Source organism: Triticum aestivum, chromosome 2D, assembly GCF_018294505.1.
Source record: "Triticum aestivum cultivar Chinese Spring chromosome 2D, IWGSC CS RefSeq v2.1, whole genome shotgun sequence".
In the NCBI taxonomy this organism is placed as follows: Eukaryota; Viridiplantae; Streptophyta; class Magnoliopsida; order Poales; family Poaceae; genus Triticum; species Triticum aestivum.
In genome coordinates this window covers 144,632,584-144,653,497 of record NC_057799.1, presented here as the reverse complement: position 1 = coordinate 144,653,497, position 20,914 = coordinate 144,632,584, and the positions used below count along the sequence as shown (strand labels likewise).

Here is a 20,914-nt window from a genome sequence, read left to right as displayed (position 1 = left end):
GCCCTTGATCCAGGATCCGGCGCCGATCCTGGACGAGGATAAGCGGACACGTCCAGGATCCGGCCAGAACACGTCCTGGATCCGAAAAATAGGTATACAAACCATCTCATACATCAATCGCATCTCATACATCTCAAATGCCATACAATCGCATCTCATACATCTCACAGCCCATACATCCATCGCATGTCATACAGCCATGGCAAGTGCTTTCACAGGGATGGATCCGCCTGCGAGATTGATTTCTGTTCTACACAGTTTAGGTTTTTTTCCATGTTAAAACTAGACTCAAGTACACATGTTTACAGATGGCAATTGGCAAAAAAAAATTACCAAGGGGTATCCTGCATCCTGCACTTGTATAAATATGGCAAAAAAGAAAACACAAACCATACAGGACCCTAGAGTATGTTTCCACTTGTGCTGAACTGAAGATAGAACAAAAACACTTGCATTCTAAGAAAGTACAGAGATGTATAAGATGTAGATGAAAGTGCCATTGCAGTATTTATGTAGAATAAAATACAATTGCAGTATATGCTAGCAACAGGTTGCAGTATATATGTAGAACAATAACCCTTCCAGAATGTCATCAAATAACTACCATTTCTGTCTTCATGATTTTTGCCATTCAATAGTTGCATATGGGGAATTCAAAAAGCACGGTTGGCGAACATCAACCTGAAGATGACGTAACTACAGGTATGATGCAACCTACCATGTTTTCGTTTAGTTGCGAGACCTGAATATATGACAGTATGCATAATGTCTTCCAGGTCTTACAAGCGGGAGAAGTGATGCAGAACACAATGCGAGCATCATACCCGTAGCTGAAATTGTTGATAACGTCTACTCGACGGAATCAGGTATAATACTGTCCGGAGATTGGTTATAAATGTTGCTTCACGTCCATTTCTGAAAGTGGCAGAATGCATTATGTGTTGCAGTCCTTACGGGCGGGATAAATGTTGGAGACTACAATGCAAACTTCATACCCTTACATGCAGGTATAAGACTGTGTCAAGATTGCTGCTAATGTTTCGTGCATACCGTATATTTTGTTGATTGCTAAGATGTAGGGCGGGAACCTTCAAACGACGGGATTCCGTCGTATTCTGAGAATAATAAGGATGGTACGACTAAGCTACGAGATGATACTCAAGGTATTCACAGGCATGCTTATACAGCTTCCAAATCGACATCTCCCAGATGAGCTTAATGGGCTTTGTGTTTTTTACGCTTAACGTAATGCAGATGACAAAACTTCCGAGCAGCATGCAACAGTAGCTGTATTTAATGAAGAAAAAAAACGTTGGCGAAACAAGGGAGCAGTTCAACGCACAGAGGCGTGAATCTTATCGGAAGAAAAAAGAGGAGGATATGGTCAGGTTACAAGAGTATAATCAGCCATCCCTTTCAAAGACTGGTAAGTATTTAAGCGTGATTTTGCTGACTACTCTTGCTTTTTTCTGAATACCTATAGTATGGAAATTAATCGTTATAGTAACCTGACTTCATAGATGTTCCCCGTGTTGGTTTCATAGATGTTGTATCAACATCAATACTTTTTTTGTTCTCTAACTCTCATACCTATTGTAAAAATGGTAGACCATAGGGATCTTATCAACGCGTGGAGGCGGGAATCTTATCGCACTAAGAAGTCAGATGGTTTTATAAACCATCTAGACGATGGGCCGATTGTTCACCGTCGTACTCTACGTGATATCACAAATGTTCAACAACCTTCATATGTGATCCCTGGTACTTATTTGGTAGATTTACAATGTCGTTAATTATATGTGCGTATTTGACAATCATACTATTTGTGATTATGTTTAACTTCTCTTTGCTTTCTGAACGCCCGTGGTGGATAACTATAGGAACTAATGTTGGGGCAGATCATATGTTGGGGCAGCTAATCAAACCCACGCGAGATGATAAGCATTCATGGTTCAGCCATTTTTAATAAATACTAACCAAGCATGTTATATCAGATGACCCAGCTAGCTCGGTTGATACATCAATCTCGCATAATGAATCAACATATCCTCCTAAAGCTACGGGAGCGTCTGATGTAATTGCAGATAAAAATATAAAAGGTAAAATGATTGTGCTTTTTCCATACTCGTTTGCTGTCATGTTGTTTTTACCTTTCGCTTTTGAGAGAAACCCAAGGAAGACATCAGTAGATAACTTGAATGATAGCACAGAAAATACGCAAGTAACAGAAGAAGAACGCAAACGAGACCGTCAAAAAGCTTTGAGGAGAGCTGCATATCGGCAGAGAAAAGATCGGAATCTCCAAGATGAACATGCACAGGCCCTTATTTTATCTGGTAACCTCTAAAGGTTTTGACCATTATATTCAGTACCCGACTTCATGTCTTAATGATTAAGTTTTCCACATGTTTTCATCAATTTGTTTAACCAGCCAACCCAACTAGCTCCAACTATACATCATTCTTGGTTGATGCAACGACATTTGATGCTACAACTACTGTCACATCTGGTCTCATTAATGACATGGAGGTACAAGGTAATCGATTTGTGCGTACTCCATCATCAATTGATGTCATTGTTATGTTTTATTGTCTAATGTCCTGATCGACATCAGATGTGGTCTTGAATAACACCCAAGAAACAAAGCAAAAAACCGACGAAGAACTCAAGAGAGATCGTAGAAACGCCCTGCGGAGAGCTGCTTATAGGAGGAAAAAGGATAAGCTTATCCATGATGAAAACATACGTCCACTTTCGTTATCAGGTAAAACATGATCTATATTTTCACCATGACTTACATATCTTGTTTTGCTGCTCATAGCTAAATATTCTTATAGCCACCATCATGCTCGATGCATACAGTTTAATGCTGCATATTAATGCACCATCATGGTTTTTTTCCTATAGACGTCTTAAATAATATTGGTTCTAACTATGTTTTAAAATCATTACGAAACCAGCCAACCCTAATAGCTCCAGCTATATAGAATTCGAGGGTGACGCAGCAACATTTCCCCATTCAACATTAGACGCGTCTGTTGTCACTCATGACAATGATCTAGCTAGGAGGCAACGTGATAATGAGCGGAAAAGAAATTTAACAAACGCGCAAAGGAAGCAAATAAATGCACAGAGGCGTGCAGATTATCAGCGGAATAAGGACAAGGTATCTGTTGATGTCAGAGAAATAGTGAATGAAAAAGTACGAGAGAAGCGAATGCAACGTCGCAAAAGCATGTCAGTGATTGAGAAGGGGGAGTCAAGTGCTCAGAGGAAGGCCAATTATGCCAGAAGAAAAAACACCCCATGCAACGAATCCATCACGCTCCCACGTCCAGACCTAGCAAACTCAACCTCTGAATGTCCCACTTTAATCTGCCGCGCATCATCCGTCTCTCGGGTCGCCGAAGATGATTCATCTGATGGCGACCCTCCGACGAACAAGACGAATTACATTGTTGGTATCGAAGGTATGAAATTGCTAATGTCACTTTCTTCTGCTCATTATGAGCAACCATCTTCTAACATGATGTTATCTACTGTGACATTCGCAACGACGAATGTCCAGAGGACATTGAATTTTTACAAAGCGGCATCGTGGGCGATGAGCCGACAGCAGCCGAATTGATGGATGAGGAGTACTACATGTTTCACAACGAAGGTATGGTCAGATATGAAGTAGGACGGCGTGCATCTATATTGTAGTTAAATTTTTTTTGTATTTTTTTGAACGTTATGTTTCAACAAATGCTCGTAGGGTCCGATCATGACAACATGGATGATGACGAGGAAGGGAGCATGTCGTCTGCTATACCTAGCGAGGTTGATCCATTAGAATTTGTTTACACAAACATCCCCGACACCACTCACATCCTGAAGCTCGACGCAAACTGCAAACACTGCAAGGCCAAAAAGTTTGTCTCTGACCGACAGGTTCTGCTGTCGCAATGGCCAGATCGAACTTAAACAACCGGAGCCAATCCCAGAGCTGATGAGGCTATGGTCAAGCATGGATGCAGATTCTAGACATTTTCGGGAGAACATACGGTTCTTCAACGGGCATTTCGCCTTCACAACCCTTGGCGTCAGCCTTGATGAGAACTACACAAACATGAAGTCTGGGGTGTACACATTCCGTGCGCACGTCTCCATCTACCACAATGTGCATTCGTTCGGGCCTAGCTCCCTTCCAGAACATCTGCAGTTGTACTTCTATGATGACGACCCAACCATAACTCATCGTAAGGTGGCCACCAAGCAATTAGACCAGGATGTCGTGAAGAAGTTAGTAGACATACTCAAAGAAAACCTGTACTCCCAGCAATTTAGGAGTTTGGGTGCACACAAGGACAACCTCGATGATTATAGGATAGACCTAAACACCGATAAGAGGCTTGACCAAAGAAGATATAATAGACCGTTGTCATCTGAGGTCGCTGCAATTTGGGTTGAGGGCAACGACCTAGCAAAAAGGTTTGACCGGAGGATAACTTTGTGGTAACAACAACGAAAGGCATAGTATACGTGTGACCTCCGGAGCATATGACCCGTTGTCTTATCCCCTATTCTATCCAAGGGGGGAGCTAGGTTGGCATCCAAAGCTACTTAAACGTAATGTAACGGAGGAGGTTGTACTGCATTCTCAACTGGTCCATGATGATGATGAGGATGCAGGTATGCCGTCTGCGTCCCATTTTGCTACAAATAATATCTTATTTCTCGAATATATCCTCATTTTGATGGTACTCAATCATGTGCAGAGGGCAACAACAGGTTGTGCGTCTCTGTCAGAGACTACTACTGTTACATGCTGCAGACACGACCTGGAATCTTCAATCCCATACTCTGTGGAGCACGCCTCTTGCAGCAATGGGCGGTCGACATGTACGTCAAGATTGAAAGTTGTCGGTTGAGGTGGTACAGGAAAAACCAGACGCAGATTCGTGCCGACTTGTATAAAGGAGTTGTTGATGCAATCACATCGGGGGAGACGCGAGCAAGCGCTGTTGGGGTAAGAATAGTGCTCCCTGGAACATACCCTGGTGGCGACCGCGACATGAAGAAGAGGCATATGGATGCCATGGCAATTGTCCATACATACGGGAAGCCTGACATCTTATTGACCATGACTTGCAATCCTAAATGGGAAGAGATAACGAATGAGTTGCTGCCTGGTCAGACGGCGCAAGACCGACCTGATATTGTGGCTCGCGTGTTCTACGGCAAGCTAGAGGCTATGAAGGACATGTTGTTCAAGAAGCATATCCTGGGTGTTGTTGTCGCATATGTATACGTAGTCGAGTTCCAAAAAAGGGGCCTCCCCCACGCACATTTTTTGTTGATCATGGACTCTAAATATAAGCTTATCGTCCCGGAGCAGTATGACCGACTCATTTCCGCAGAGCTCCCAGACAAGCATAAGTATCCGGAATTGTATGCTATGGTGGTAAAACATATGATGCACGGACCATGCGGTGCTCTCAACCCGAAGAATGTTTGCATGCAAGAAAACAGATGCAAGTGCAGATACCCACGGCCGTTCAATGAAAACACATCACAGGGGAAGGACTCGTACCCAATTTATCGGCGTAGAGACGATGGAAGGCGTGCTAAGGTCCGAGGGAAGATGTTGGACAATAGATGGGTTGTGCCTTATAACCCATACCTGCTGCGGATGTTCAATTGCCACATCAACGTTGAGGTCTGCTCCAGCATAAAGGCCGTCAAATATCTTTACAAGTACATTTACAAGGGCCATGATAAGGCTTCTTTCAGCATCGACCATCCCGACGCCGATGGTAACATTGATGAGATCAAGAGATACGTTGATGCAAGGTGGATCACCCCTCCGGAGGCTATGTGGAGGATATTTGGCTTTCCACTTTGCGCCAATTACCCACCTGTCTTGCAGTTGCCTCTTCATCTCCCGAATATGCACAGGGTCGCATTCAATGCGCAGGCTGACTTGAAGAATGTTGTCGCCTCCGAAAATAATTCAAAATCCATGTTAACGGAGTATTTCAAGGCTAACCAGGAACACCCTCGGGCTAGGCATATATTGTACAAGGATTTTCCCGGAAGCTTCACATGGCAGAAGAAAAAGAAGTTTTGGAAGCCGCGGGTCGAGCGTTTTCAAATAGGTCGCATCGTGTCTGCCAATCCTGCTGAGGGTGACCGATACTACCTGCGTGTGTTGCTAAACCATGTTACGGGCAAAACATCCTTCGACGACTTGCTCACCGTGGACGGTGTTCAATGTGGGAGCTTTAGAGAAGCTGCTGAAAGGTTGGGACTCATCGAGGCAGACAACACGCTCGACAACTGTCTTACTGAGGCTGAGCAGTGGGCGATGCCATGTTCTCTTAGGAGGCTCTTCGCAACCATCTTGGTGCACTACGAGCCAGGCGACGTGCGTGGTTTATGGGATAGGCACCTCGATCCTATGTCAAATGACTATCGTCGATCACGCACGTCCCCTATCGAGGTGGAGCAGATGGTGTTGCTTGACATTAGGGGTATGTTGCAGTCCATGGGTAAAGACATTGTTGATTTCGCTCTTCCAAGCATAGATGATGCGTTTGACCCAACCGAGGGTGAGGCAAGAGAGGTCATCGAGGAATCAACTGTTGATTTTGACGTGGATGATACTAAATTGGCATCTTCCCTGAACTTGGAGCAGAGGGCCGCATACGACGAGATACTAGCGGCTGTTGAACGCGGTGATGGGGGTGTATTCTTTGTTGATGGCCCTGGAGGTACAGGGAAGACCTTTCTATACAAGGCGATGCTTGCCAAGGTGAGGAGCGATGGCAATATTGGTATCGCTACCGCGACGTCGGGCGTCGCCGCTTCTATCATGCCTGGCGGCAGGACTGCCCACTCGAGGTTCAAGATCCCATTGAGTTGCGATGATGGAGCATCGTGCAGCTTCACGAAGCAGAGTGGGACCGCCAAGCTGCTTAGGATGGCCTCATTGATAATATGGGACGAGGCCAGCATGACGAAACGACAAGCGGTCGAGGCATTGGACAATAGCATGCGCGACATCATGGGAATACGCGACCGACCCTTTGGAGGAAAGACTGTTGTTTTTGGCAGGGACTTTAGGCAGGTGCTTCCGGTCGTCAGAAGGGGGTCGCGGGGCCAGATAATTGATGCAACCCTACGAAGTTCTCATCTATGGAAGGGTATGCGGCAGCTTCGGCTCATCACCAACATGAGGGCTCATAATGACACGTGGTTTGCAAATTACTTGCTAAGGGTCGGCAATGGCACTGAGGAAGTCGACGATCAAGGCAACATACTACTCCCTGAAGACATTTGTCTGCCGTCTACAGGCGAGGTTGACGACCTGGAGAAGCTTATTCACCACGTGTTTCCGAGTCTAGATGACAACATGTCTGATTCAAATTACATGACATCTCGAGCAATCCTTTCCACGACAAACGACAATGTCGACAAGATAAACATCCGCATGATAGAGCGTTTTCAGGGAGATGAAGTAATATACCATAGCTTTGACAGTGCGGAGGACGACCCATATGGCTACTACGCTCAGGAGTTTCTGAATGGATTGACTCCTAACGGTCTTCCTCCGCATGCACTCAAGCTAAAGCTGAACTGCCCTGTCATACTTCTAAGGAACATTGATCCAGCAAATGGATTGTGTAACGGCACTAGGCTTGTTGTTAGAGGTTTTGAGAGGAACACCGTTGATGCAGAAATCGTGATTGGACAACACGCTGGCAGGAGGGTCTTCCTTCCTCGAATACCTCTCTGCCCATCTGAAAACGACATGTTTCCGTTCAAGTTTAAGAGGAAGCAATTTCCTATAAGGCTTAGCTTTGCTATGACCATTAACAAGGCTCAAGGGCAGACAATCCCGATTGTTGGTGTCTACCTACCCAATCCCGTGTTCTCTCATGGTCAACTCTATGTTGCTTTGTCTCGAGCCACCGCAAAGAGAAACATAAAGATACTCATTCAGAAGGAGAAGCCGAAGGAGAAGTCCAACAAGCAAAAGGACAAACCAAAGAAGCGAAAAGACCGACCGTGTCATTACTAACCTCGATGAAGAACATCGTCTACAAGGAAGTCCTTACAGGCTGAAGTCCGGTCTTAATAGACCGGCAGGTTATGTAATGACACAACATTTACTCTTGTGATGGTCAAGATTTATTGTAATTCGTTTTTTTACATATATCTTTTTTATTTGGTATTTTGATAGTTGGAGGTATACTCCATTTAGTTGAGCTACTAAGTGCATTTCAATAATCAGCCGTCATGTTGGCACCATCATCGCTGTTATATCTTTTCTACTATCGCAATGTTTCTGGCAGTGTACATGTCACCCACCGTAGTATTTCATGTGTAATATGTGATTCAGATATAATGATTGGCCTGAAAAATACCTGGAACATGCAATGAAACTTTTGTGTTACGGCAAGTGATCATATCCATTGTTATTATTTTGATATTTTGATAATATGGTTGAATGTAAATTTATTGGCGTCCTTATTATCCCTGTATTATTCTGATAGGTCAGAAGTATAGGATTATGATTGGTCTGAATTATAAGACCAACACACGCAGAAGGGAAGTTTGTGTAGCTTTTCAAGATATATTTTGCATATGTACATCTAATAAATAATAAAATGGTAGCCTGCGTACTTGCAAATATGTTCAAATGCCCGTGCGACTCTGGAGAATGTGACAATGCACGTGTCTGATCGCTGAAGTGTGCAATCTTTGGAAAAAAGATTGATTACTTGTACTTTCACGCGTCTGAACTAATTATTTATCAGTTCAGTTCAAGTTTCATTTTTATTTTTTGCATTGGTTCATGTACCTTCATGAGTTCACTGCGGATCTGAAAGAGTTCTAACCTAAAAAATTGTACAAGGCTGCATTAATCTAGGACCTGGCGAGGATTGGTTCAGAGAGCAAGCATCGTTCTGCAGTATCTTAAGGACGCTGGTTGGGCTGAGGGTGGTCGACTTATAGGTTGCACCCAGCCAAGATGATTGGCTGTGCAGGTATCAACTGTTTAAATGTTCATCAAAATGTGTATCCTTCTCTAGATGCCATGTAATACTAGGTTTCTCTTTTTACCTTCTGATCAGAGCATGCACCAGATTATTCTTTTGGGTACGTCCCTAGCAACTAGCATGGCGAGTAAGGATCTTAGCTAATTATCTAGAGCAAGCTTCTGTATTACTTATGGATATTCTGGTGCAACATGAATCAAACCCGGGCAACATGAATCTAAGAAATAAATTATTAGAGATAGATAACTCCTAAAAGATAAGCTTGGAGGACTTTCGCAGAGCTCCCAGCCACGAAGATTTATCGAGCTTCCCCTTTGTGACCTAGCCGTTTGTGACAGGGTTGCCATGTGGTAGTTGCCCAAAAGTGTGTCTGTAACAGGAGACTTCATCCTGCAAAATTATTCATGTGCTCCGGCAGTGATTTCTGACATCCTATACGGAGCAGTCAGCTGATAGAACCATATCTGTACTAATTAGAAGATGGTAGCTGAACATTTTGTTTACTGCATTGGTATTACTAATTTCCATATGTTTGAATTTTTTTACAAGGTAGGGGTTGCGTTCTATTTTACATTTGTTGTCAATGTATTTTTTATGTAATACTATGTCACTACTATATAACACTGATTTTTAGCGTAGATATCCATGAAGCCAGCCTCATGACACTTGACGAAACACGTGCGTACGTCAATGGTGTTGTTCAAGCTAGGAACAATGGAGGCTAGAAGTATCTGTGTACACAAGTGCACAATTTGTCTTAGATATAAAAATGTATGAACGCTTTGCATGCAACATTTTGTTGCCAATTGTCACATTATGAAGTGTTCGCTTATGTCTCGGAGGTTTAATAATATGTGATATTCAATAAAAAAATCTATTTAACAGTGTCGTCATATTTCGGAGCCATATACTGTGAAGTTCTGAACTATATATTTGACTAATATATATTTGATGACCAAACTGTCAATAATGGACTTCAAATGGTAACCTGTCTACTCTCATTTGAGCTACACGTATGAATCTCTTTCAGTGTAGGTTCAAATTTTTTAATATACAGTGCAGCGCAAAAAGGAAAATACGTTTACCTTGACAGATGCTATCGCATGCTATCATGCATTATGACATTCCAAAGATAATATAATTAATTTTGTACATGGAATCAAGGATTGCCGTATGCCCGTGCGTTGTGTTTCTTTCTACACACGGAAACAATAGTTCTTCAAGTGGCGCGGGCTTTTTGATCGTGGTGAGGAGGACAAAAACAGAAGAAGAAAAAACGTTGTGTTTCTTTATATTTCTCGGACGCCCGTGTTTGACGTATATTTGGGAAATAAATTAATTGTTTCTTTCTATATATCTGGAGGCAAAGTTTGGAAAGGAGACATAAATTAGGAAATATATAATCCGGCGTTGATACATTTGCCGGGTGGAGCATGCAACCAAAATAATTTTATTCCATGTTTTCCTATAGTTTTTGTTATGGAATATTGTAACTACGGAAGGATATGGGCCACCTTCCGAGTACATGCCCACGATTCCTCCCGGCCAGGATATGTCAATTAGAACTATAATTATCCTTAAAGTCATTTCCTTCCAAAACGTTATAGTGTCCAATCTCCCGGTCCGGCCTACCATACGTTCAATGGGTTTCCCAGTGTGGCCATTAATATTCCCTTAATCGGATTTGTTTATAAGGAAAGTTAAATTATGCTTTTTCCGATCGGGAAAGGGAGACATATATAATAGATATATAATCCGGCGTATATTTATTTGCCCAGTGGAGTATGGAAGAAAAACATATGCTTGTCCTTTTATTAGCAAGGATTTGTAATGAAACATGCACGGATGGAATGATAAGGGGCACCTTCCAATCCATACAACATGCTAATGCGTCACCGACCTGGTGCCGGACGATTCCCCTCCGACACTCATATATATGGTCTGGCTGTGAGTCCACCGTTGTCCACTGCCCCCTCGCTCGCTCGTCCTGGTGCTAAGACGACTTTCTGCCCGTGCCAATGGCTGCAATGCCGATTTTTGATGGAGTGAACGACGCAGTCGAGTACATATACAACTACGTCATGCTTTCCTCAGTCGAGGAGCAGTTAGAGTTTGTTCTGGCAGCCCTAAACTCTATCTATAATTTATTTGCAATTGTTAGCTGCAGATCAGTACCATTATATTATGCATTATCGGCTTCTTATTTTAAACCCGAGTAAAAATCTGTTCTTTCACCTAATCCACGTCGATGAGTTGGTCACATTCATAAGTTGTTGCATGCATGCACTGGTTAGGATCATGCGATCCTTTCTAAGTCCATAAGGTTCTTGAGATCTAACGTAGTGGTTGCAAAAATCTGGTCATGCGCTAATATTATCCTTTTACATTACGCCATGTTAGTACCATCCACAGCACGTTATTTTAAACTACAAATTTTCTATGAACTGTAGTATATTGCAACGGGTCCTGGTGCATGATACATGTACCATCTATAGATTTTTATCATAACTGTAATAGGAACAAGTTGCAACCGAACATATCATAATAGATTTGGTTATCTTACGAAATAGTACTTATGTCCTCAAATGACACTACAACTCCAATTTTTAGGTACATACATTTCAGACCTTTCTAAAGTTTTGAAAAAATATACTATTGTTTGCCCACACATTGAAGTACAATATTTTTATGATACCCTGATTTTATCATGCCGGTTTGTTTGCAGCACAATATGGATAAGGAGCCCTCGTCCATTCGTGATCGAGTTAAGTCTACGGACTATCCAAGACACCATGCGAGGTGATACATGGGTCAATCCGAGCTGCTTCGATCTTGCAGTGCGTAAGCTTAGTAGCGACGCGATACAAAGGAACGCAGGAACAGACTTTGTTGGCTCCACGCATATGTTTGATTTGCAATTCCATGGCCTAGCACGGGTGCTGAGTCAAACTGGCTTATGCCAAGCTGAACGCACCAACTTGTTGATTAACAATGTCATTGTACGGCCTTTGCCGAAATACAACGTGCTCATGACCCCGTCCATTGTAAGGATTTTCCTTCTTAAAAGTTGGTGTGTATACTATCTGTTCACCATTAACTTTGTATACCTATTGCAGTACCTATTGCAGTTGTATTTGGTGGATTCCTCCTACGGCCTCCTTGCAGTTAATATTGAAAATAGGAGGACTCTCCTGATTGATCATTCTAACGAGTCATTCCTAGGCTCAGAGGACTTTCATGACAAGGAACTTAAGAAGGAAGCCCTGATAGTTCTGAAAGAATTTGGCAGTGTATTGCAACAGGAGAGGCATGGTTTGAATCCCCAACTCGTGGATTGGCCACAAGATCATACCTATATTACAGCCCCGCGGTAATAGTTTTAATTGGTCATGCACAATACAGCCTCACTGGTATAGGTTCTAACATATGGAGTTTTTTTTGTCACAGCCTGGACTCTGGATTCAAACTCCTACAGGAGATGGCTCACCAAGATGATACTCTCGGGCATAACATTTCCAGGACTTCGGTAGGTGCATATATAACAAGTTTCTCTCTTCCATATCATTGTTGAATATAAATTTATGTTCTTCCACTCACATAGGTTTGTTGTGCAATTCATTCTTCAACAATTTATTCCCTACATATATATATATATATATATATAACAATTCATTTTTTTATGTTTTCTAGGATTCAATACAGCTCAGAAAGAACTTGCTGGTCCAGATGCTGACGATCCAAGGCAATGAAGCAGCTGGAAACATCCCAGCTGAAATTACAGCGGCCTTGAGGTTTTTGGACGAATGACTATGGACTGATGCATATTGAAATGTCGCAGATATAATAAGCCAATAGAGCTTTGTTAGGGATCAAATATCAGATTTATCCTTTTGGCAATATGAATAATGTATTGGATTATATATATGTAGGGAATAAATGCTTCGATGGCACCCTCTAGCTTCGTATTCGCTTCAACGTTGTCTGCTTGTTTTGGTTCTATCTATATAATTTGGCTTGTATGTATATTTTGTACTATAATACCTGTGCGGTCAGGAGCAGGTTTGTTGCTCCCGGTGAACCGGAGGCATTTTGAAGGTAATAATCTTTTTGAATGCCCGTGCTGATCAGATGATCAGATGACATTTTCTGAAATATTTTTAAAGTTTAAAGAGTGATTGATGGTGGCATCCACTAGCTATGTTGGTTGTATATCTATCTTTCCTTCTATCTAAATTTTATGGTTGTAGACCAGACAGTTTGGACCAGGTTTGCTCCAGGTGAACCTAAGTACTTTTGTGTTGGACCATGGCAGGTTCACAACGTACTCAAAGTCCGGTAAGTGATGTTTTCAGACATTCCGTGCCTCGCATCATATACTACCTCGTATAGTATAACTCCATCCTATACGAGGTTTTCTTCATCGGAAATAATCAGCTAGAGAATAGTCAACAAACATATGACGGTCATACAGGCACCATATACTACCTCGTATAGTATAACTCCATCCATACACGCACTGTTATACTATACGAGGTTTTCTTCGTCCGAAATAATCGCATTCCAGCTAGAGAATAGTCAATAAACATATGACGGTCATACGGCACGTACCTTGCATATATTCTTAAATTTTGAAGTTGTCCTTGATCTTGCTCTCTCGCCGTTGCCTTTAATTCCAGCTAGCGAATAAACGCTGATTATCTTTTATGTGCTCCTGAATAGAGTAACAAAAATGAGAGAGGAATAGTTTTTCTTATTGATCAGTACCTACAGTAAAAAAGTAAAACCACGGTAACAGTAGATATGTTAGTGTGCAGGCTGTGAATTTTAATGAGTTGCATACAAATCAATGATAACTTCATAATTTAATGAGTTACATACACCGCGGGTGCCTTGGTGTAAAATACGTCCTCAAACCCGTTGCAAGTTGTGAGCAAGTTAGCTAAATTCCTCAGCGTGCCACTGACTGAAGAGGAGGATAGAGCTCTGGTGTTGCTAAAGAGGTGGTGAGACTCTCCAGTTTTGAGACACTTACCAGCCTATAAGTTAACCAGGTTGGGGCCGTTAGCCACGGAAACAAAGTTTAATTTGGTAATTCCTGGTTTATAGGAAATCAGGAGTAGGGGACTGGGTGAACCACATGAGCCGCGAGATGGGCGAGAAGTTAGACTGCATCAGCCAACAGAAGCTTCAGTGGTTTGGGCTTGTGCTTCAAGTCAATTTTGTTATCTGTTCTGCTATCAATATCCATAAGCACATTACAGAATGTTCCCTACTTATATCTTACTCAGTCTACTGTATAATGTTGTCAAAAATCTGATCCCAGTGTTGTGCAACAAGATTACGAGTGTGTGCATTTTATCTGATACCTGTGTCAACTGTACACCATAAGCAAGCTGGCATTTGAAAACTACGGTCTTTTGTAAAGAAAACAAATTAAGTAACCATTTGATCTCAACACATTTTGCCCGTACACTTTTGCAGGATCTTCAGCAAGTAGGGGTGATGAAAATTAGATAAAAATGTTTTGTTTAGGTTTGGCCCCCTCAGACTTGTCCATCAACATTCTAAAACTATCAACCTTGGGGGTCTTATCTGAGGTTAAGTGGTTTCAAAGATGACAGTGGCCTTGTATTTGACTCAGGCCGGGCTAAGTGGTTTCAAAGGGAACCTGGTGGGCTGGTTGCTGTTGTACTCACAATATCACAGACCCCCACACATATATAATCCCAGGCTTGCATATCTGGTGCAGTGATTGTTCGACATAAACTTGCGAGTACAGGAACCTACTACTACTAAGCTACTATACTAATCAAGTCACATTTTGTTCAATTTGCTACCATGTAGTTGTGTAGAGGATGTACCTGGCTGGGCAAAGTCGCTCGAGTCTGCTCTGTCTCACCATCAAAAATCACCATCGTGGTCGTGTCTTGGCCGTCGGGGATACGTCTTCGCCCTGGCCCTTCCTGTGAGGCCGGGTCACGGCTCCTCGATACATCAGCGAGGAGGATATCAGGTCATGGAAGCAAAAAGGAAGAATTTTCTTCATGTTGCTACCATGTAGAGGATGTACCTAGCTGGGCAAATTCGCAGGAGTATGATCTGTCACAGATGGGCTGCAGCAGTTCCACGCCCCCTTGTGACCTACGGCCGCTCGTACTCAGTCGATGTCGACCTTGCAAAAGATCGATGATGCATTAGGTGCATTTGTGTTTTGATTGTGCAAACAACAAAATCCGAAGGCTGTTAATTGCCATCTTTCAGAAACAAAACATTTAAGATTGTTTGTTTGTTAATTTAACTTGATTTATAGTACATGTTGAACTAATTAAATACACATAAAATATATAGAAAGTTCATGTTTACCTCTTCAAATTGAACAATATTAAAAAAAGAATAAATATTTAAATAGACAAATAAGATATTTCGTTTTTATATGGGAAAATTTTAGAAGAACAAACAAGTAACTTAGTGGCATGCAATCAATGATAAGTTGTTTATTTAATTAATACAACAATTTAATTATTTAGTAAGTTCTGATTTCTGACATATTTTCTAATTTATTAAGAGGTGTGTGTTTCATGAAAAAAGGAAAGATATCTGCACCATACATAAGTACATATCTGAAAAAGGAAAGATATCTACACCATACATAAGAATATATCTGAAAAAAGGAAAGATATCTGCTACCCAGCCTTCCCCTGCATGGCCTACCTATATATGTTAACCTCATGTGCCATCCCTCATCCCCCTCCTTACTCTCCCTTCCCCCATCACAGATATCAAAGGATCAAAATACCCAGACTTGGAGGACAAATTCCCGAGGAGTACCTTCTGTAAGCAAGGGGCATCAAGAAGGTGAGTTCCTCTAGGTATGCAAATTTCTAGATCTTCCTCTTCTGTAAAAGGGTAACAATTATTATATTAGGATCATGTTTGGTCAGGCATACCATCAAATTCCGAAAAAAAACACCAGTGGAGATAGTGCCATCTTATAAAAAGATCATAGCCAATACAATTGACTGTAGATCTAATCAAGCAGTCCTATTAGGTGGGCTGCAACTGAATACAAATAGTTCTTTCAGATATTATAGGCTAATAGTCTATTCTGGACATCGCACGTGTGTCATACACCTAACTTTTGAAGTCAAGACCATAGTTGACTGCCTAACTTTTTAATGAAATCTCATATATATATTTGAGCCAGAAAAACAAACAAATAACTTATTAAGTGTTTCAACATGCCAGAAAACAAACAAATATAATAGGACTGCTTGAAGATATATATCATCAGAGTCATAATATTAAGTCATTACATGTAATAGAAATTGCTTGAGGACAAAATGCTTCGATGGAATAGTCTAAAATTATTCACAATGGATATGTAATACTCTAATACCAACTATATCCCAACCGAATGAATCTACATTATCAAGATAGAGCAAGTAATACAATGAATATAACAAATTGAGGACAGTGTCAAAGCACAGCATCTGGACAAGCAAGCAATAAAAGGAAAGTTGGGCAGGAAGATCTGTTGCTGTATGATGCAGTACGTAGAAGGTTGCATAGTTAAATTAAAATAAACTACCACTGGTTTTGAACAGAAAAACTGTACAGAAGTCAAGGGGAGTAATTGTATATGACATAAATAAAAGAATATATAAGGAATACAGATTCAAGCATAAGTTCCAGTAAGCATGGTACAAAGTACAGAAAACAAGATAACATGCTGCTCATAAAATTATATACAATTTACCTGCTTTCCAATTCTTTGTGAACTGTTCTCTTTCTCTTGAAGTACTTTTTGAACTCTTTGTACAGCAGCTCTAGCATTTTCAATCTCCATGCGTGCATTAGTTCGTTCTTCGTCAACAATTCTCCTAGCATCTTCAGAAGCCTGTGAACGATATAGAAAGAGTGATTTGTGAAAATGAAAAAATGGGAATATACCAAGATTAAGCATACTTGATATGGATAAATGATGTTTATAAAAAATACTAAAACGACGCGCCAATCCAAGAGGAATTGGAACATGCTTTACTCACAAATCATTGCCAGCATGTTTTTTTCTTAACCATGGTAAGAAAATCAGGCAGAACTCCTAAAAATTTGTTGTTCAACAAACCATCGGCAGGCCCCTGAAAATAGGCTGTGCATTTGCAAGGAAAGAACACCATTTCAAATTTGTAGTACTGTTTGATAGTCTGTTTCAGAAGTCCCAACAAAGGCAAAACTTCAGCTTGGCTTGCTTAATCATGGCAGATAATTTACATTTAAAAACGACGGAACTTAGTTTTCCTCCAAAGCCAGTAGCAAGCATGGAAAATACACATGACATTTGATAGTACATTGTAAACAGAGAACACAGAATGGATCATGGTACTAAAATGTGCTTACAAAGGTCCATAGAATAAAGATACTTCCAAAGTACGAGGATCAACTCACCAGTTTCAGTGAAGTCGCTATTCTCATGACCTCGGTTTTCTGCTGAAGCAACTCATTTTCTCTTTTGGACAGCTGAACTGCTAAAATATCCACCTATAGAAAGTGTCAAACTATTAAAGTGCTCACAAACAAAGGGATGATTTAGGCATATATATTTAGCTAGAGACTTCTTTTAAGAAACCATATTGGTTAGTTTAGAACACTTGCAGCGTCATTAAAGATACTCTAAAAACGCACTGAGGAACAATAATCCTTCACGTGGTTGTAAATATGGTTCAAAAGAAGAAAAACCAACCATAGATACTGATTCCTCAAATTCATCCTTATATTTGCCAGCTACTTGTCCTCTCAGTGACTCCAATACACTCTTTAGATTCTTCAGAAGGATGTCTCGCTCCAATAAAGCCACTTGTTTACATTTAACCTAAGAGTTAAAGCCAATGCAATAACTTAAGGTCTGTAATAACTGGACCAATTGCTAAATGAGTGTTCAGGAATCAGGAAGACCCATACCTCATTAGATAATAATGTGGCAGTACTGAGGCCCTTCTCAAATTTCATTGCGAGCTCGCGGACTGAAAGACGCTGACGCCGATCAAGCAGATCTGCTGTCTCTTTGGCAACAGACTCCTTAAGTCATGGCGTTTCTGGCTCATCAGCAAATTTGATGACTATCCCATTCGTACCATTCTTGTAGGTAGGGAATTTATTTCTGATGACATTTACTAGGCGCAACGGCCCAGACCAGTTGTTCTGACCCTGTGTCTTCCGCCGAAAATCAAGAGTTGATGCCCGAGTCATCGATAAGTAATTCTCACCCCTAATTCAAAAAAAAACAAGCGTCAGTATCTCAAAAGATCACTGGTGGACACAATGAATAAATCATTGGTGAAAATGGTTCATACATCACCGTTTTCTGTTTTAATGACCCATCGACAAACATAAAAGATGGAAAAGGGGAACCCAAAAAATATCACCGAAATAAAAATTGTCAAACTGCAGCATGGAAGCTGATGAAAAGGCAGAAGCAAGTGGAAGAGTTCTCCCCTCCAAAAGAAAGAGAACAAAAGCCATACGAGTTCATCAAGCCTTGGGCATGTGCTACTACCAACCCTCAAGTGTTGCAGTTATAATCATCGCAAGATCGTACAGAATCACCCATTAAACTCAGGACTACAGACCTGCATTAGAAGCAACTGGGATCGGGAGAACCAACTAACTTCAACTAACAATCACGATTTGCAAAAGTGGGAACTGAGAGAATTATGTCTCAATTAAGCTTTGCAAATCATCAACAAAATCCCAATTTGATGCTACTTTCATAGAGGAACTAAAGAGAAAGCATGCTTGGTTACTAGCAACAACATTCCATAGAAGATCCACAACAAAGCATACTCTTTGATTCAGATTTGTTGCTCCCATCCTCTTTCCGCACCTCCTTCTTCTCCTTCGGGAAGTCTGAACCATTAAGGGCCGAATCATCAATACAACCACCAACTAAGCAGATGATTTCTCATATTACATTCTTGAAAGGAAAACACACTCTCTAAAGAATAAACGCGACACCCATTTTTGTTCCATTTTATAATATATGAATTGCCAGTTTTTATATTCAAATGTCATATCTGGATGTAGTATGGTTAAAAATTTGCATATGCTACTGATTAGTTAGTGTAGGCATGAGAGTCATGCACTTCTTGTTCCAGTTTAGCTCTTGAGAAGCACATACCACTGAATCCCTCTTCAATAATAACTCCTCCAACTTCCTTTCTTTTATGAAGATAATGTATCATCTTTCAAAAAGATACTGCATCATGTGAACTCTTGGATCCACTCACAACCAGAAGGGGCCGCATTTTAGAGCAGAATAATACTCAGTTAAATCAGATTTTCTAACAAAGCCCTTTAACATAACAAAATATGGAAAGTCTTGAAAAGGAATATTCATGGTGATATCTCAGTGAGGCGATGCACCTGGCGACTAACCGAATTGACGGGGAGGAGCATACGGCAGGGTCAGGGAGAGAGAGATTACCTGGACCTGGACGATCGCGCGGGAGAGGGTGGAGAGGCTCATGTTGGCGATGGCGAGGGAACCAGGAGGATGGAGGGACCCAGCGTCGCCGGTGAGCATGCCGACCTCGAGCGCCTCCTCGAGCACTTCGGGGCCGGATTGGAAGGAACAGGGTAGAGTAGGGCGTGCAAGTCCCGAGCCTCCGCGTCCGCATCCAACGGCGCCTAGCACTGGCGCGAGCATGCCGAGCTCGAGGACCTCCTCGGCCACTTCTGTGATCTGATTCGAAGGGGAGGGGCGGCCTGCTAGGGAGCGGCGATGCTGGTGACGAAGGGGAGGGCAGCCTGACCAGGGAGCGCCGGCGGTGGTGACGAAGGGGAGGGGGCGGCCTGACCAGGGAGCGCTGGTTGTGGTGGAGAGAATGGGGAACGGAGGAGATTGTGAGGCAGTGGTGGGGAACTATCCAGAGAAGAATGTGAGGCGGCAGTGGAGAGGATGACTGCCGTTTTTTTTTGAGAAATCTGACGTTTTTTTCTTAATACTACTACGTAGACTACTGTACTAGGCAGTGACGGGGGAGAGATTGTGATTGATCACGGCGTTGTCCGATCCAAAAAAGAAATGGTCTTCTTTTTATCGGCCGTGTCTGATTCACCTCACATTGTTCTAATAAAATCCATTATTTTTATAGTCATAATCATTTGATGCTTTAAAAGGTTTCCTGTATAAATAATATCTATAAAAGTTGAAAAAAATACTGGTAAAAACACATTTGATATATCTGAATTTTAGTTGAGGAAATGAGTATGAGTAAATAAATTCAAACACGAGCCAAAAGCTTTGATGTTTTCTTGATTATTAAGAAGATTGTCAGGCCCCGCGCTACTACTAACTAATTGGGAATTAAAATAAATAAATTTCATCCATGGTTGCTGCTGCTGGGCGTCATTACTATTTTTCAGATATTATATATGATTATATTATGCAGTAGAAAACATCATTTATATTTCATCATATATATTTCATCGTAGATACAAAGTGATGGGTTCCGACATATGCACTGATGTAACGATGACAGACCGCACTGAAACACCACGAGAAGAGGTGCATATAGCTAACCTTCCTCTGTATGTATATTATACATGAAAACACGAAAGGTCTATTTTTATATTTTTGTTTTTTCAGAATAGAGGAGACATGGATATGGACTTTGGAGATGCACAGAAAGAATCCATTGAGGGTTCATATGCGATGTTGCTGCAAGGAGACAAAAATTCACAACATAAAAATGTCGAAGAGGTTATATCTCATAACAAACCAAAAAAGGATGCTAATTTACATGTTATCTCACAAGGTATTTTTTAATATTACTATCAATCTTATTTTTGTGATATTGCCTCTTGTATTC

At 41.4% G+C, this 20,914-nt stretch overlaps 2 protein-coding genes across 5 annotated transcripts; one reads left to right on the top strand and one right to left on the bottom strand.

The window, feature by feature from the left end:
- Window positions 1-484: 484 nt before the first annotated feature.
- LOC123052255 (stomatal closure-related actin-binding protein 1-like) lies at window positions 485-19,996 on the bottom strand. 4 transcript variants are annotated; one of them, XM_044475377.1, is made up of 9 exons: window positions 19,528-19,996; window positions 19,222-19,315; window positions 18,888-18,950; window positions 18,006-18,312; window positions 17,788-17,916; window positions 17,493-17,585; window positions 16,804-16,944; window positions 15,759-15,943; window positions 15,138-15,219 (listed from the first exon to the last, which is right to left on the bottom strand). In XM_044475377.1, the coding sequence occupies exons 4-8, from the start codon at window positions 18,051-18,053 to the stop codon at window positions 15,929-15,931; spliced, it is 426 nt and encodes a 141-aa protein (XP_044331312.1). In that variant the 5' UTR covers window positions 18,054-18,312; window positions 18,888-18,950; window positions 19,222-19,315; window positions 19,528-19,996; the 3' UTR covers window positions 15,138-15,219; window positions 15,759-15,928. The 4 variants fall into 4 exon arrangements, 3 of the variants coding, with proteins under 3 accessions (XP_044331312.1, XP_044331314.1, XP_044331313.1); XM_044475379.1 differs by lacking the exons at window positions 15,138-15,219; window positions 15,759-15,943; window positions 16,804-16,944 and having other exon boundaries at window positions 17,557-17,585; window positions 17,788-17,900; window positions 19,222-19,285; XR_006424540.1 differs by lacking the exons at window positions 15,759-15,943; window positions 17,493-17,585; window positions 17,788-17,916; ... (2 more) ...; window positions 19,222-19,315; window positions 19,528-19,996 and adding exons at window positions 485-915; window positions 13,656-13,758 and having other exon boundaries at window positions 14,909-15,219; window positions 16,804-17,062.
- Window positions 858-8,853, top strand: LOC123052254 (uncharacterized). The gene is made up of 3 exons (XM_044475376.1): window positions 858-2,099; window positions 2,211-2,536; window positions 2,615-8,853. The coding sequence occupies exon 3, from the start codon at window positions 4,808-4,810 to the stop codon at window positions 8,063-8,065; it is 3,258 nt and encodes a 1,085-aa protein (XP_044331311.1). The 5' UTR covers window positions 858-2,099; window positions 2,211-2,536; window positions 2,615-4,807; the 3' UTR covers window positions 8,066-8,853.
- Window positions 19,997-20,914: the final 918 nt, after the last annotated feature.